The following is an 18,101-nucleotide window of genomic DNA, read 5'->3' as shown; positions in this document are numbered from 1 at the left end:
TGCTGAGAGATTGTTTCCCCTGGCTGGAGAGTCTAGAACTGGGGGGCATAGTCTCAGGATTTTAAGACTGAGATAAGGAGGAATTTCTTCACTCAGAAGGTTGTGAATCTTTGGAATTCTCTGCCCCAAAGTGCTGCGGATGCTGAGTGATTGAGTATATTCAAGGCTGAGATTGATTTTTGGGGTCTGAAATTGCCCCTTTTTTTTTAAGAACTGTCACGAGATGGTGCGGAAAGCACTCACTGTTCGGTTGGCGTGGAGGCACCAACAGTCGCGACAATACCCTCATTTACTTTTGGGGCGGTGGATGTTCCCGCCCCGCCGGTGTTCCTGCCCACCAACCCCTTACCGACCAGCGATGACCCCCTTTCCTTCCCGCGTGGGAAATTGCCCCACGGGAAATTGCCCCGTGGGAGCAGATCAGCCGCCACTCAGTGCCCCCGACAGCTTTCCCCTGTGGGAAGTTGCCTATGGCTGGGCGGCGCGTCCATCCTTAAAGGCGAGGGCGTACTGCCACGGCCGCCATTTTATTTTAATTGTCGGCCGACTCCAAGGTCGGCCTGACATTGGCAGTCACGGGTTCGGCCAGGCCACCAACAGGCAGCCTGTCACCCCCTCCTTGGATGCCGGACCCACTGGCCCAGTCAAAACCCTCCCTGGTGGCCCAGTGGGTGCCACTAATGCGGCTGCAGAGTTCGCAGCGGCCATCCCCTTTAACTGAAGGGAAGGACGTTGTTACATGTCAGCGGGATGTTCGCGTCGCGCTGATGATACTGACCGACATCCGCCCCGAACACCGCCCGGAAGAAAAAATAAATTTAAAGAGCTCAATTTCGCTCCATTCTTAAAAAATGTTGGGTGCGTCCCCTTTCAGCCGGGGGGGTGGGGGGGCAACTTCGGCCCCTTGTACTCCAGGGGAATCAAGGGATATGGGGCCAGGGCAGCAAAGTAGAATTGAGATCGAAGATCAGCCATGATCTTATTGAATGGCAGAGCAGGCTCGAGGGGCCCTACGGCCTACTCCTGCTCCTGCTTCTTATGTTAAAGATGCAATAGTGTAGGGTGTGTGACTGTTTGTATATAGTTAGATGATGGATGAAGTGGATTGGTTTGGGAGATATTACCTTGACCACTCGTGTAAAATCGTTACATTTGTTACAGCAGTGAAGCCATGTCCTGCGGCCATGACTCCTGGTTTTTAGCTCCTGGGCGATCTCCTCCCACATCGGCTGCATTATTTATCTCTGGTGGTCTCCCCGCTGTGGGTACAGCACATCCCTCCTCCTCAGTACCTCTTCCACCAGGGCATCCAGTGCTGTGTCTGAGAACCTGTGAGCCCTCTCCCTCGGTCCCTGAGCCATCCTGATACGTGCCATTGTCTATCAGCCAGCACACTCCACACCTTCAGTGGTAGTATGGGCGTAGAGGCTACATATACTGCTCCATGAAAATTGCTCCTAATCAGCACTTGAGTGCTAAACATGCAGGTCTCCGTTTTAGTGCCTCCAGATCCATTTAGATCACGGTATGCACCAATTAGCCCCCAAATTGCGGGCTAAAACCCTTTTAAATAGGAGTATCATATTAGCACTTAGTGCCTGTTTTCACCTTTCCCCCAAAATAACCCTCATTTTCTTTGATCTTTCTCTCCTCAGCCAAATATTCCTGAGATCATTCTGGATTCAAGGACAACCCAAGTCCTTTCTCCATGATGAGCAAACTGCTCAAACCCCTTTTCCCTTGCCTACTCCACTTTCGCCTCCAATACCAAGTGCACAGAGCTCATGGATTTCCCATCTGATTGAAATTGTCCATGTAACTACCTCTGCCACTACCTCCCGCAATCCCCTCCCCACTAAATTCCTGATCACTCAACTATTCCTCCTGACGCTTGTACTTGCTGAAAATGTTGTCTTTGCTCAGGCACTGCTCATCTTCTTTTGCAAACTGCTATCACTAACCTCTCCTCAAAAATACCAACCTTGATTCAGCCATCCTCTCGAACTACCACCCCATCTCTAACCTCCCTTTTCTCTGTATGGACCACAAACATGTCATTGCCTCTCAGCTCTGTGTCCATCTCTTCCTAAATTTTGTGATCAGATCCTTTCATTCTGACTTCTACCCTGCTCACAGTGCTGATGGTCACTATGGCTAAAGCCATGAATGACATCCTCTGTGACAGCAGTGAATTTTATCTTCCTTTATTCGCAACCTCTTTGCAACACTTTATACAGCTGAACACACCATTCTTTTCAATAGTCTTTCTTCCATTGGTACTGAACTCTGTGTGCCAGACCTACCTGTCCCAGTGTTGCCAGTGCATTTTCAGCAATGGTTCCTCTTTCTGCCCCCCCATAAAGTTACTTCTGAGTCCCCAAATGATCTACTCTTGGCTCCTTCATCTTCCTCAGCCCTACTTTCTATAATTCCCTCCCTAAACCCTTCCAACTCTCCACTTCTCTCTCCACTGTCTAAAATTTTTCTCAACCTCACCTTTTTAACCAAGTTTTCATATTTCTCGTAACTATCCCACTATGGCTTAGCACCCATTTCTCTAATGAAATAAGAAATAAATTGTATTTATAAAGCACCATTTATGACCTCAGGACATCCCAAAGTACTTCAGTGAATGCAGTATTTCTGAAGTGTGGTCACGGTTGTAATATTGGCAAATGCAGCAGCATGGCTGCACATTGAGATAAATGACCAAGTCATTTGTTTTTTTGTTGGTTGAGGGATAAGTATTGGCCAGGATACTGGGAGAACTTCAGTGCTCTTTTGCATGTATCCAGTCGTTGAGGGGTCAAAATCAAGGGGCCACAGATAAAGACTAATTGTAAGAGAATTTGAACAGAAGGCAGGAGAAACTTCTTCACACAGAGAGTCGTGGGGCAGTGGAATTCATTTCCAGGATTAATGGTTGAGGCAGAAACTATGTCAACATTCAAGATTTGATTGGCTAGGTGGATGAAGGAAAAGGTGTTGATGGGATATGGGAACAGAATGGGTAAATGTGATCAGAACAATTTGTTCGCACAGAGGGTAAAACCCAACAATGGACTGTTTGGGCTGAATGGTTCTGTGTCTGTGTTGTAACTTCTTTGTATTTATATGAAACTGAGATCTTTTACCTGAGAGACCAGATAGGGTCTCGGTTTAATGTTGACATCACCGCCTGAGTACTCCACTGAATTGTCATCCGAGATGATGTGCTTAAGTCCTGGAGCAAAGCTTGAAAGAAAGAAGAAAGAACTTGCATTTATATAGCATCTTTCACGACCTCAGGATGTCCCAATGCGCTTTACAGCTAATGAAGTACTTCTTGAGGTTGAAAGACCCACTTAGCCAAGGATTACATTCTATTTATTTATATATTTTTTTTTTTCTTCTGTAATCTACCTTGAGATGTTTTCTACATTAAAGGCCCAAAAAATGCAGGTGGTTATTTTTGTAAAATAACTTTGTTAAAATTAGTTGACTGTAGAGATCTGCCATCATTAGTGTAAGTAGATCTGAAATGTAGTATTTGAACAGAAACTACAGAGAATAGGGAGAGTTATTAAGAACACAAGCAGGTCTCTCTCAATGTTGCTCACAGCACCTCACATCTGGTCACCCCTGCTCTCTACTGCTTTGCTATTGCAGTCCCTGGAGCCAGAGCAATAAGAGCTGGAACTACTGGAGGTAGTTGCCTCAGTAAAGAGTGTGGGAGACCAGACTTTGGAGTTGCTGTTAGGAGGGAGGGACTGAATGGGAGGGCAGGCTGAGAGGGATCTAGCCAGGTGCCTAGCAGCAGAGATGAACTAAATTTGATATCCCATTGTAGCTTGTACTAGATGGCTGTTGCAGAGAAGGTGGGGCAGTGCAGGGACAGTGAGATTAGTGGGCCAAGGCCATCAAAGGGGCACATGTGGAACAAGGCTACTGAGGAGCTAGGCGCAGGATTGAGAAGGGGCAAGGCAGAAGAGCATTTGCCCAAAAAGAAATCTGACAACTTGCCACCCATGGGTCACATGATTCTCACCAACCAATCACATTGCTAGAAGGCACATGGATCACAAACCAATCAAATTGCTGGAAGAATAACAGCTTTGTGGATGCAGAATTCAAGAGAGCAGTCAGATGAAATGAAAGATACATTTGCATTTATATAGCACCTTTTACGACCACCGGACATCTCATAACATTTTACAGCCAATGAAACACTTTTGGAGTGTAGTCACTGTTGTAATGTAGGAAGAAAATCTGAACTTACTGTTTTTAATAATATGTAAACTTTTTTAAGTTTAGAAAGTAAATTTTAATGTTCTTCGCTGTATTCCACACAGGAAAGATGCTTGAAGTTGGTGACAATGTTTATTTTTGCCTACAGCCATGCACTGGAGTCCTACACAGCTCTTCCTTACAACTTACGATCGCCATGCCCCCCAAACCCAATCAATCGTCCAGCTTATCAAGGGAGCAACCCTATTAGTGATGTATGGTCCAAGCATGCACTGAGAATTGTGGCCAAGTACATGAAACGGTAATGCAAAGCCCAACAGAGTCTAACATCTCTACTGTTAAAGTTCAGCTCTCTATAATTCTGTATTATTTTGTGTACAGGGAGGAGCACAGCTTGGGAAGAAATGACTTAAGATGTCAAATTTAAATGTTTGAAAAAAAGAATGTTTTCCAGAAAAAAGTTGGGATTTATAATGGCGTTTGCTCACATTGCTGATTTACATGTTGTCCCTGGCTGCCAATCACAAAGGCGAACAGCAGAGGTCAGCACAGTACGTCCAGAAACCAGCTATCATCAACCTGAGGTTCTGTTAGAAAAAATCTACTTAAAAAATCTATTACAGGGAACACAATTAATTTTATTGTTCAGAGTTCCTTAGCTATATGTAGGAAAAATGAAGTGTTGAATCTTTAAATGTAACAATATTTAATATAGTCTATAAGTTTACGGCCAGGAATTTGCGATGGTTAATAATGGTGAACTGACAGCATTCGCTGTTATTACGCCTTTGAAACTGACCGCAACTTCAGGATGTAGTGCATGTGCATCTAAACGCAGAAATCCTGAAGTTGCGGTCAGTCGTTCACAGCCCCATAGCCAGCAATCAATGTAATAGTGAAACTGACAAAAACTTGGGCTTTTCCGCGGTAATATTGCTGTTAAATACCTCATTAAGGGCTAGAAATTCCACATTTAAGAATAGCACCGTTTTTTAGGGCTATTTGCGAATAATGACTGATTTTTTTAATGCCTAAATAGCGCCAAAAAATAAGGCCTAAGTTTCGGCAACATTTTTTTAAATTTTGGCATAGTGTTAAAATAGCACCGTATTTAAGGATGGAGCTAAATTTTTTCACGTTAAAAGTAACGCCCGTTCTGTGCATACGCAAAAAAGAAAGAAAAAAAAATCGCCTGTATTCCATGTGACGGGTGTGCATGCGCAGTACACTTCCTGGTCTGGATCAGCCATTTTTAAAGATCAGTGTAACTTGCAGGAGATTTGTGAGTGCTTCCAAACAGGAGCTGCAGAATTAAAAATGGAGTCTGATTCAGAAGGGAAAAGGGTCAGGAAGTTTAGCCAAGACACCAATGAGGCCCTGGTAGGCGCTGTGGAGACCGGATGGCACCAGATTGGCAAGAAGGGTCCTGGTAAACTTAAACCAGCAGCAATAGCTCAAGCTTGGCAATGCATTGCAGAACAGGTTTCCTCAGTGGGATCCATGAGGAGGACTGGCCAGCAGTGCCGGAAGAAGTGGCAGGACCTTTGCCAAGCAGTTAGAGTAAGTAATGTTTTTATTTATGCACTACAGTTACTTGAATTGTAAATGTGACTATCTGTGTGTGCCACGACAGCAGAAGGCCCCTCTCTTTTTAAAAAAAAATTTCTATTGCCATCTTTGCAGAAGAAGGTGTCCAACAAAAACCGAGAGCGGCCGAAAACTGGTGGAGTTCCGCCAAGACTGCACCCACTAACAGCCTTGGAAAGTAGAATTGCAGGTATTATTGGTGGGTCCCAAAGATCAACCACCCATGTGGATGCTGGGCCCAGGTTGCAAATCCTGTCTGGATTGGCACAAGTGGGCTACGCTTCGGTTTATGCGCTGTACTCGCCATCAACCACGCTTGGTTTATGCGATGTACTATCATTCGTCGTGGTCCTTCAAATGAGCCTGCGCTATGTGAGCATATTCATGTCACCCTGCCCCCTCCCCTGCTGCTAACCATTCATCTGCTCTGTTATATTTTGCAGATGTTGCATAGACATCCAATAACGAAAGAGAAGACCCCGCCACCATGCCACAAGCAGAAGTGGATGAGCCTGACAATCTCGGCCCTACTGAACAAGTTCCACAGGGCGATCAGGAGGAGGAGGAGCAGGAGGCTACAATATTTCTCATGGGGGGAGGGGGGTGGAGATGGAGGAGGCTGATCAGAAGGTGATATTGCAATTGGAGGCTAAGCCTACGGTAACGGGCAAGGGCAAGAAAGGCGGGCAGCGCGAGAGTGTTTAAATAAGGGGATGGGGGAAAAGTGGCTGCAGCTAAAGTTTGTTTGCTGCTGTTGTTGTTTTGCTGTTCTTTTGTTGTTATTGTTATTTAAGTGATGTTACTTTTAAAGTTTAATGTAAAAAATGTTATTAAAGTTAAGTACAAGTGTACAAATGTTTAAGAAACTGCAAATTATTTTTTCAACTAAACCAAAATTATGTACGTTATTTTTTCAACGAAACCAAACTTGTGTAGTGTCTCATTCGCAGAATAACAGGTGGAAATAGTCATTATGGTGGGATACAATGATCAAACATGCTGTTCAGCCTTCATGCAAAGCGGTGAAGTATCAGCTGCTGACGCAAGGCTCTTGCAATTGCGCAATGTCCATGAGGCCTTTTCCTCTGACGTCCTGCGAGTTGAAATGGTGGCATGGGTTCCTCATCCTCCTGCTTTCCCCCCTCTCAACCCCCTCTCGCCTGAGCTGGTTCTGCAATGTCCTCCAATGGGAAATCCTGTTCCCCATGATGGCTAAAGTGTGTAGCATGTAACACACCACAGTGAACTCACCAACCTGCTGAGGGGAGTATTGCAGAGAGCCTCCAGTGTGGTCCAGGCATCGGAAATGCTGCTTTAACACTCCAATTGTCTTCTTGACGATGTTGCCTTTTGTCTGTGTTTTGCAGAGGGATAGTCGTGAGCCAGGTGGTGAGCCCGTAACCTTTGTCCCCCAGCATCCAGCTCTGCCCTTCTGGTTGCTGCTCAAACATCTGTGACACACTGCTCTCATGCAAGATGAAAGCATCATGGATGCTCATTGGATATTTTGCATCTGCTGCCATGATATGTTGAGTATGGTCACAAACAATCTGTATGTTCAGCGAGTGGAATCCTTTTTGGTTTCAGTAAACCTCCGGATCCTCAAAAGGTGCTCGCAGTGCGATGTGCGTACAGTCAATGGCAGCCTGTACCTTGGGGAAGCCAGCAATTCATGCAAAGCCTAAAAGGTGTTCTCGTTTTGTGCCTCCTCCCTGGTCATTGGGAAGTTGATGAAGTTGTCCTTGCGTGCATACAATGCCCTTGTCACCTGGCGAATACAGCGATGTGCAGCGAGTTGCAAGATGCAGCATTTGTCCCCAGCTGATGCCTAAAAGGAGCCAGAGGCATAGAAGCCAAGTTCCGCAGTTACCTTGACCTCGATGGACAGTGCAGTCCTCCTCCCGCTTGTAGGCTGTATGTCTGCCTTTATCAGCTGGCATATCTCTGCGACCACCTCTTTTCGAAAGCTCAGCTTAAATTTTACGCTTCTGTGCTCCTGGTGCATGCCATAAGGACATATCAGTACAATGTGCAGCCCCTGCCCATGATTTGCATCTATTCATTTTAAGAAGCAGAAAATTTACTCTTTAGTACATTATCAATTTTCTAAATTATAGTTTTTAATAAACATAAATTTCATAAACAAAAAGTTACCTCATAAAATGCTCAAAATTTAATGTTTATGCATTTTCCAATGTTTTTTAGCCTGAAAAATTCAACAGCAATAAGCAAGTGAGTGACTAATTTAAAAAAATCAATTCCCAATAAACAATTTCATTATTGTCAGTTAGAAAAGAAACTAAAATCACAAATCCTGCTAATAACAGGTGTTGTCCATCTGTGAGCAGTTCATAATAGAAAATAGCATTTTTAAATAAATCTCATCACCAGTCTAAAATTATCTTGCAGAATTCAATATCTCCAGTTGGTTTTAAAGTCTTTTGGGGAAAAAAACAGAGACTCTAATCCTCAGAGGATGAGGGGACTCTTCTACCCTTCAATTCATGCTGGTACATTCTGACAATTGTACTACTCAATGCACAGATGTAGTTGAAATCTATCCAATGATTGAGATAACATTATTAAGACAAATCCTGACTTTTAAGACAGGACGAGGCCTTAGAGTAAAAATTATGTATTTAAAAAATAGAAGACAATTTAATGGATCGTTATTATTGAGGAAAAATATGGTGAAAAAGATAGAATTTTTTCAAAAAAGCATTTTGAGTGATTTTAATTGGTTCGTCAAAGTGTGACGGCAAAATTTCACCTTGAAGTGTTGATGATTCTATATAGGAATTTCCCAGTACAAATGTTTATATATGAATTTTCTGTTGTGATGTGTTGACATACGAGATTTCCATTATAAAAGCAGGAAGTAAGTTTTGTGGACAGGAAGTGCAGATCATACACAAGCGCCTGGAATTTCCACAGGGGGTCTCCCAATCACCTGTGTAAATTGGAAATCTTGGGAGACATGTAAACTGCCCTTTAACCCCTCGTCTTCTGAAAGACTACACTTGGTCATAATTCCTTATGTGCAATACCATGGGAGATTGTTCAGGCATTGTACTGTGAATACTATACTGCCTGTTAAATATTCATTTCTCCTTCAAACTACTAGTGCTGTCAGAAATCCTGATGACTATGAGGCCAGGTTCAACATGCACCTTGCAAGTGCTTTTGCTGGAATTGGCTTTGGAAATGCTGGCGTTCATCTCTGGTAAGCAATGTGGTGCACTTAGATTATGCAGCCCCAAACCTTTAATAGATAGCATATATATATATATATATGTTCAAGTTGGGCAGAGGCTTAGGCCCTTATTTTCCACTTGCTGGATTTTGCCCGCACGATTTTTTTGTGTACGTTTGCGCCAGAAAAAAAAAATTGGGACTTTCGTCAAAGAAATATTTGAATTTGGCGCAGTGCTCCCCAAAGTTAGTCTGGGGGCGGAGCTTCAAGTCTGCATTAAAAACTTTCTGGGCATGTGCGAAAAGCTGAAGTTGCCAGGGCAACCAGAGATGCTGAAGCCTGCTCCCCCAATAGGTTGGTATCCCACCGCTGCTGAAAGGGCCACGCAGGACCTCTTCCCACCCACCGCCCCGCCCCCCCCCCCGCGCCCCTTCCCCCAGCTGGACCAACGGCCACTGCTTCCCCTCCATCACCCACCCCCCCCCCCCCCCGGCTCGACCCGCTGCCACCGCTCCCCCCACCCCTGGGCTGGATCTGCTGCAATGCCAGGCCAAATGGCCCTCCCAACTCGGGGCGGCGGGGGGGTGCGGATTCAGCCCGGGATTGCAGCGGGTCCAATGGGGGTGGAGCAGTTCTTTCGGCCCGGGCTTGCAGCGGGGGGGGGGGCACAGTCCTTTTGGCCCAGAAATCTTCTTCCCTTGCTCCAAAAAGAGTTCCCTGTGGGGGAAAAAAAAAGTATTTTTTGTATTCTTATTGCCTCGCTCCTGTCTTCTTGTGCGCCGCGTCGATTCCTTAAGTTAACGTATGTTTTTATTTTTGCGTGGCTTTTGAGCAGTGTGCGCCATGCTGAAAAAAATCATGGACAGCCAAAATCTAAAGTCCACAAAAACCTGCCCGTTTTGACTAGTGCCTGTGCCAAAATCTTTTAAACTGCCACACATGGTCAGCACTGGCGTCCAAACGTTGGCGAAAGTCAGAAAGTGAGTATTTCACGCCAAAAACCATTTGGACATCAAAAAAAAGCGCACAATCGTTGTGAAAATAGAGCCAGTATTTTATAGTCTTATAGACTAATTTGGCTGTTATTTGCCTTGCTGTATGTTAGCTAATACCCAGCAATTGAGATCCCCAGGCCGTGTAGCACCTGTGCCAATCTAATGTCACTGTAATCCATCTGCTACACACAATCCTCTCTAAAATGAATTTCAGGGGTCCATCAAGGAGCACCTAAAGGATTTTTTTTTAACTCTTAAAGAATCTAATACTACTGCCTGCAGAGAGATCTTCTTCTTTGAGGCTAAAGTGCATATGCTTTATTATCCTTTGCTCTTATTGCTGGGATACAGATCCACACAGGTGCTGGCAGTCCTCTGGGACCTTATCCAGGTAGCCATTTTTCAGATGTGAGCCTGGATAATGTGTGACAACAGGCTGTTCAACTGTGAGAAAGCCAAGGTTAAGTCTGTTCCAATCCTTATCCAACATTCATTCACACGTACTTTTCAACAGGGGCCACAGGGTAGCAGTCAGAAAGGGGAACCCGAACTGATTTTACCCTTGCTAGCCCAGGGTGCTGAGACCAATTATGGTGCTCCACCTATGACTTTAACTGAGATGAGTTAACTCAGAACCTAGGAACTTACCTGAGGGCTACGACATGCGATGCCTTTCCCCAATAGATTATTAGAGGCTCAAACTTGCAAGTTCTAAGCATGATCTAATTTGCCTTTGCAAAAAAATATATAAACCTTATTACATGTGTGTTATAACTAATAACCGTATATCTTCCTCTGCTTCAAATATTGCTCCACCTTTCCCTTAAAAATACAATTATCTCTACCATTCCATGCACCAACAACCTTTTGTGTAAACAAATATATCCTAACCACTCTCCTCACTCTCAATGACAGTTTTCAATTGGCAACCCCTTTGTCACTGACTCTCATGTTTCTGATTGGTCCCCTTGGAGGATAAGCTGCACCCTGAAGTTTCACAGGAATGTGTAATTGGAACCGCCCATCCCAAGGTCTCACTGACTTTGCAAATTGTAACTCGATCCACTTTCACTTCCTGAAACGATAGAGGACAGAGCTCCCCAGAAGGGCCAGCAAAAGTGCCTTACCCCAGTCCAAGTGCATGCCTCTCCCAGCCAAAATGCCTTACCCCACACACCCTCCCCGCAACCATGGATGGGGCGTTGTGTACGGATTGTTAACAGGTTTATTGGGTATGAAGTGAATAGTGACAGTGTCGTGATTTCTAGATATCATCCACTCTAACGATGTTCCTTGTAGGGGATTGGAAGAACGTGATCTGTCTTCCCCGAGTTCCCTCTCTCCCCTCCGATCCCCCCCCCCCCCCAAACTACCATGTCTCTCTTCCCCTCACCCCACCAGCCTCTCTCACTCATAACCCTCCCCCCTCCACCCAGCGCTTCTCACTCTTCCCCCCCCCCGCCTCAGCCTCTCTTTCCCCCCCTCAGCCTCTCTTTCCCCCCCCCTCAGCCTCTCTTTCCCCCCCCCTCAGCCTCTCTTTCCCCCCCCCTCAGCCTCTCTTTCCCCCCCCCTCAGCCTCTCTTCCCCCCCCTCAGCCTCTCTTTCCCCCCCTCAGCCTCTCTTTCCCCCCCTCAGCCTCTCTTTTCCCCCCCTCAGCCTCTCTTTCCCCCCCTCAGCCTCTCTTTCCCCCCCCTCAGCCTCTCTTTCCCCCCCCTCAGCCTCTCTTTCCCCCCCCTCAGCCTCTCTTTCCCCCCCCTCAGCCTCTCTTTCCCCCCCCTCAGCCTCTCTTTCCCCCCCCTCAGCCTCTCTTTCCCCCCCCTCAGCCTCTCTTTCCCCCCCCTCAGCCTCTCTTTCCCCCCCTCAGCCTCTCTTTCCCCCCCCTCAGCCTCTCTTTCCCCCCCCTCAGCCTCTCTTTCCCCCCCCTCAGCCTCTCTTTCCCCCCCCTCAGCCTCTCTTTCCCCCCCTCAGCCTCTCTTTCCCCCCCCTCAGCCTCTCTTTCCCCCCCCTCAGCCTCTCTTTCCCCCCCCTCAGCCTCTCTTTCCCCCCCCTCAGCCTCTCTTTCCCCCCCTCAGCCTCTCTTTCCCCCCCCTCAGCCTCTCTTTCCCCCCCCTCAGCCTCTCTTTCCCCCCCCTCAGCCTCTCTTTCCCCCCCCTCAGCCTCTCTTTCCCCCCCCTCAGCCTCTCTTTCCCCCCCCTCAGCCTCTCTTTCCCCCCCCTCAGCCTCTTTTCCCCCCCTCAGCCTCTCTTTCCCCCCCCTCAGCCTCTCTTTCCCCCCCCTCAGCCTCTCTTTTCCCCCCCCTCAGCCTCTCTTTTCCCCCCCCTCAGCCTCTCTTTCCCCCCCCTCAGCCTCTCTTTCCCCCCCCTCAGCCTCTCTTTCCCCCCCCTCAGCCTCTCTTTCCCCCCCCTCAGCCTCTCTTTTCCCCCCCCTCAGCCTCTCTTTCCCCCCCCTCAGCCTCTCTTTCCCCCCCCTCAGCCTCTCTTTCCCCCCCCTCAGCCTCTCTTTCCCCCCCCTCAGCCTCTCTTTCCCCCCCCCTCAGCCTCTCTTTCCCCCCCCCTCAGCCTCTCTTTCCCCCCCCTCAGCCTCTCTTTCCCCCCCCCTCAGCCTCTCTTTCCCCCCCCCTCAGCCTCTCTTTCCCCCCCCCTCAGCCTCTCTTTCCCCCCCCCTCAGCCTCTCTTTTCCCCCCCTCAGCCTCTCTTTTCCCCCCCTCAGCCTCTCTTTTCCCCCCCTCAGCCTCTCTTTTCCCCCCCTCAGCCTCTCTTTTCCCCCCCTCAGCCTCTCTTTCCCCCCCCTCAGCGCCTCTTTCCCCCCCCCTCAGCCTCTCTTTTCCCCCCCCTCAGCCTCTCTCTTCCCCCCCCCGCCCCCAGCCTCTCTCTTCCCCCCTCCCGCCTCTCTCTCACTTTCCCCCCCGCCCCCCCCACCAGCCTCTCACTCACTCCCCCCCACCCCGCTATCTTAGATCTGGTCCTGTGTAATGAGACAGGAAAAATAAACGATCTCCTAGTAAAAGATCCTCTCGGAATGAGTGATCACAGTATGGTTGAATTTGTAATACAGATTGTGGGTGACGAAGTTGTGTCAGAAACGAGCGTACTATACTTAAACAAAGGGGACTACAGTGGGATGAGGGCAGAGTTGGCTAAAGTAGACTGGAAACACAGACTAAACGGTGGCACAATTGAGGAACAGTGGAGGACTTTTAAGGAGCTCTTTCATAGTGCGCAACAAAAATATATTCCAGTGAAAAAGAAGGATGGTAAGAGAAGGGATAACCAGCCGTGGATAACCAAGGAAATAAAGGAGAGTATCAAATCAAAGACCAATGCGGCCAAGGCTAGAGGATTGGGAAAATTTTAAACAACAGCAAAGAATGACTAAAAAAGCAATAAAGAAAGGGAAGATAGATTACGAAGGTAAACTTGCGCAAAACATAAAAACAGATAGCAAAAGCTTTTACAGATATATAAAACGGAAAAGAGTGACTAAAGTAAATGTTGGTCCCTTAGAAGATGAGAAGGGGGATTTAATAATGGGAAATGTGGAAATGGCTGAGACTTTAAACAATAATTTTGCTTCGGTCTTCACAGTGGAAGACACAAAAACCATGCCAAAAATTGCTGGTCATGGGAATGTGGGAAGGGAGGACCTTGAGACAATCACTATCACAAGCGGGGTAGTGCTGGACAGGCTAATGGGACTCAAGGTAGACAAGTCCCCTGGTCCTGATGAAATGCATCCCAGGGTATTAAAAGAGATGGCGGAAGTTATAGCAGATGCATTCGTTATAATCTACCAAAATTCTCTGGACTCTGGGGAGGTACCAGCGGATTGGAAAGCAGCTAATGTAACGCCTCTGTTTAAAAAATGGGGCAGACAAAAGGCAGGTAACTATAAGCCGGTTAGTTTAACATCTGTAGTGGGGAAAATGCTTGAAACTATCATTAAGGCAGAAATAGCGGGACATCTAGATAGGAATCGTGCAATCAAGCAGACGCAGCATGGATTCATGAAGGGGAAATCATGTTTAACTAATTTACTGGAATTCTTTGAGAATATAACGAGCATGGTGGACAGAGGTGTACCGATGGATGTGATGTATTTAGATTTCCAAAAGGCATTCGATAAGGTGCCACACAAAAAGTTACTGCGCCACACAAAAAGTTACTGCAGAAGATAGAGGTACGCGGAGTCAGAGGAAATGTATTAGCATGGATAGAGAATTGGCTGGTGAAAAGAAAGCAGAGAGTCGGGATAAATGAGTCCTTTTCGGGTTGGAAATCAGTGGTTAGTGGTGTGCCACAGGGATCGGTGCTGGGACCACAACTGTTTACAATATACATAGATGACCTGGAAGAGGGGACAGAGTGTAGTGTAACAAAATTTGCAGCTGACACAAAGATTAGTGGGAAAGCGGGTTGTGTAGAGGACACAGAGAGGCTACAAAGAGATTTAGATAGGTTAAGCGAATGGGCTAAGGTTTGGCAGATGGAATACAATGTCGGAAAGTGTGAGGTCATCCACCTTGGGGAAAAAAAACAGTAAAAGGGAATATTATTTGAATGGGGAGAAATTACAACATGCTGTGGTGCAGAGGGACCTGGGGGTCCTTGTGCATGAAATCGCAAAAAGTTAGTTTGCAGGTGCAGCAGGTAATCAGGAAGGCGAATGGAATGTTGGCCTTCATTGCGAGAGGGATGGAGTACAAAAGCAGGGAGGTCCTGCTGCAACTGTATAGGGTATTGGGAAGGCCGCACCTGGAGTACTGCGTGCAGTTTTGGTCACCTTACTTAAGGAAGGATATACTGGCTTTGGACGGGGTACAGAGACGATTCACGAGGCTGATTCCGGAGATGAGGGGGTTACCTTATGATGATAGATTGAGTAGACTGGGCCTTTACTCGTTGGAGTTCAGAAGGATGAGGGGTGATCTTAGAGAAACATTTAAAATAATGAAAGGGATAGACAAGATAGAGGCGGAGAGGTTGTTTTCCACTGGTCGGGGAGACGAGAACTAGGGGGCACAGCCTCAAAATACGGGGGAGCCAATTTAAAACCGAGTTGAGAAGGAATTTCTTCTCCCAGAGGGTTGTGAATCTTTGTAATTCTCTGCCCAAGGAAGTAGTTGAGGCTAGCTCATTGAATGTATTCAAGTCACAGATAGATAGATTTTTAACCAATAGGGGAATTAAGTGTTACGGGGAGCGGGCGGGTAAGTGGAGCTGAGTCCACGGCCAGATCAGCCATGATCTTATTGAATGGCGGAGCAGGCTCGAGAGGCTAGATGGTCTACTCTTGTTCCTAATTCTTATGTTCTTATGTTCTCTCTCTCACTCCCCCCCACAGCCCCCCTCACTCCCCCACCTCCACTGCCTCTCTCACTCCCTTCCCCCAGCCTCTCTCACTCCCCCTCCAGCCTCTCTCACTCCCCGCCCCCCCCTCCAGCCTCTCTCACTCCCCCTCCAGCCTCTCTCACTCCCCCCACCCCCAGCCTCTCTCGCTCCCCACCCCCAGCCTCTCTCGCTCCCCACCCCCAGCCTCTCTCGCTCCCCACCCCCAGCCTCTCCCGCTCCCCCCCCCACCGCCTCTCCCGCTCCCCCCCTCCCCCGGCGCCTCTCCCGCTCCCCCCCCCGCCGCCTCTCCCGCTCCCCCCCCCCGCCGCCTCTCCCGCTCCCCCCCCCCCCCGCCGCCTCTCCCGCTCCCCCCCTCCCCCGCCGCCTCTCCCGCTCCCCCCCTCCCCCGCCGCCTCTCCCGCTCCCCCCCTCCCCCGCCGCCTCTCCCGCTCCCCCCCTCCCCCGCCGCCTCTCCCGCTCCCCCCCTCCACAGCGCCTCTCCCGCTCCCCCCCCAGCCTCTCTCCCGCTCCCCCCCCTCCCCAGCGCCTCTCTCACTCCCCCCTCCCCAGCGCCTCTCTCACTCCCCCCACCCCTCCCCAGCCTCTCACTCCCCCCCTCCCCAGCGCCTCTTACTCCCCCCCCCCAGCCTCTCTCACTACTCCCCTCCCCAGCGCCTCTCACTCTTCTCCCCTTCCCCCCACAACCTTTCTCACTCTCTTCCACCGCCCCTCCACCCCCCCTCCCCTCATAAGGACATAAGAAATAGGAGCAGGAGAAGGCCATACGGCCCCTCGAGCCTGCTCCGCCATTTAATACGATCATGGCTGATCCGATCATGGACTCGGGTCCACTTCCCTGCCCGCTCTCCATAAGTCCTTATTCCTTTATCGTTTAAGAAACTGTCTATTTCTGTCTTAAATTTATTCAATGTCCCAGCTTCCACAGCTCTCTGAGGCAGCGAATTCCATAGATCCACAATTCTCTGAGAGAAAAAATTTCTCCTTATCTCAGTTTTAAATGGGAGCGGCCCTTTATTCTAAAATCATGCCCTCTAGTTCAAGTCTCCCCTATCAGCGGAAACATCCTCTCTGCAACCACCTTGTCAAGCCCCCTCATAATCTTACACGTTTCGATAAGATCACCTCCCAGTCTTCTGAATTCCAATGAGTAGAGGCCCAACCTACTCAACCTCTCCTCATAAGTGAAAGCATTGGTGATCATTTTCCAACAGTCTATCGACTCTGGATCAGTTCATATGGACTGGAGGGTAGCTAATGTAACATCACTTTTTAAAAAAGGAGGGAGAGAGAAAGCGGGTAATTATAGACCGGTTAGCCTGATATCAGTGGTGGGAAAAATGTTGGAATCAATTATTAAGGATGAAATAGCAGTGCATTTGGAAAGCAGTGACAGGATTGGGCCAAGTCAGCATGGATTTATGAAGGGGAAATCATGCTTGACAAATCTTCTGGAATTTTTTGAGGATGTAACTAGTAGAGTGGACAAGGGAGAACCAGTGGATAAGGTGTATTTGGTCTTTCAAAAGGCTTTTGACAAGGTCCCACACAAGAGATTGGTGTGCAAAATTAAAGCACATGGCATTGGGGGTAATGTACTGACATGGATAGAGAACTGGTTGCACACAGGAAGCAGAGAGTCGGGATAAATTGGTCCTTTTCAGAATGGCAGGTAGTGACCAGTGGGGTGCCGCAGGGCTCAGTGCTGGGACCCCAGCTCTTTACAATATACATTAATGATTTGGATGAAGGAATTGAGTGTAATATCTCCAAGTTTGCAGATGACACTAAACTGGGTGGCGGTGGGAGCTGTGAGGAGGACACTAAGAGGCTGCAGGGTGACTTGGACAGGTTAGGTGAGTGGGCAAATGCATGGCAGATGCAGTATAATGTAGATAAATGTGAGGTTATCCACTTTAGGGGCAAAAACACCAAGGCAGAATATTATCTGAATGGCGGCAGATTAGGAAAGGGGGAGGTGCAACGAGACCTGGGTGTCATGGTCCATCAGTCATTGAAAGTTGGCATGCAGGTACTGCAGGTGGTGAAGAAGGCAAATGGTATGTTGGCCTTCATAGCTAGGGGATTTGAATATAGGAGCACAGAGGTCTTACTACAGTTGTACAGGGCCTTGGTGAGGCCTCACCTGGAATATTGTGTTCAGTTTTGGTCTCCTAATCTGAGGAAGGGCATTCTTGCTATTGAGGGAGTGCCGCGAAGGTTCACCAGACTGATTCCCGGGATGGCTGGACTGACATATGAGGAGAGACTGGATCAACTGGGCCTTTATACATTGGAGTTTAGAAAGATGAGAGGGGATCTCATAGAAACATACAAGATTCTGACGGGACGGGACAGGTTAGATGTAGGTAGATTGTTCCAGGAGACACAGTCTTAGGATAAGGGGTAGGCCATTTAGGACTGCGATGAGGAGAAACTTCTTCACTCAGAGTTGTTAACCTGTGGAATTCCCTTCCGCAGAGAGTTGGATATATTCAAGAGGGAGTTAGATATGGCCCTTACGGCTAAGGGGATCAAGGGGTACTGAGGGAATAATCAGCCATGATCTTATTGAATGGTGGTGCAGGCTTGAAGGGGCCGAATGGCCTACTCCTGCACCTATTTTCTATGTTTCTATTTTAATCCCCTCAACTCTGGAATCAACCTTGTGAACTTTCTCTGACCTGCCTCCAAAGCAAGTATATCCTTTCGTAAATATGGAAACCAAAACTGCACGCAGTATTCCAGGTGTGG

The 18,101-nt window shown here is 47.9% G+C and overlaps 1 protein-coding gene across 3 annotated transcripts in view; it reads left to right on the top strand.

Annotated features, from left to right (window-relative positions):
- The window catches only part of adhfe1 (alcohol dehydrogenase iron containing 1), a 136,016-nt gene that overhangs the window by 71,929 nt on the left and 45,986 nt on the right, over positions 1-18,101 (top strand). For all 3 annotated transcript variants that reach the window (XM_070891556.1, XM_070891547.1, XM_070891564.1), the window contains 2 exons: positions 4,376-4,528; positions 8,939-9,037. In XM_070891556.1, the coding sequence (XP_070747657.1) occupies positions 4,376-4,528; positions 8,939-9,037 (252 nt within the window). The remainder of the gene's footprint in view (positions 1-4,375; positions 4,529-8,938; positions 9,038-18,101) is intronic.

This window comes from Pristiophorus japonicus, chromosome 1, assembly GCF_044704955.1.
Source record: "Pristiophorus japonicus isolate sPriJap1 chromosome 1, sPriJap1.hap1, whole genome shotgun sequence".
Classification (NCBI taxonomy): Eukaryota; Metazoa; Chordata; class Chondrichthyes; family Pristiophoridae; genus Pristiophorus; species Pristiophorus japonicus.
The sequence above is the reverse complement of the archived record's forward strand: the minus strand, read 5'-3'. Positions and strand labels throughout refer to the sequence as shown.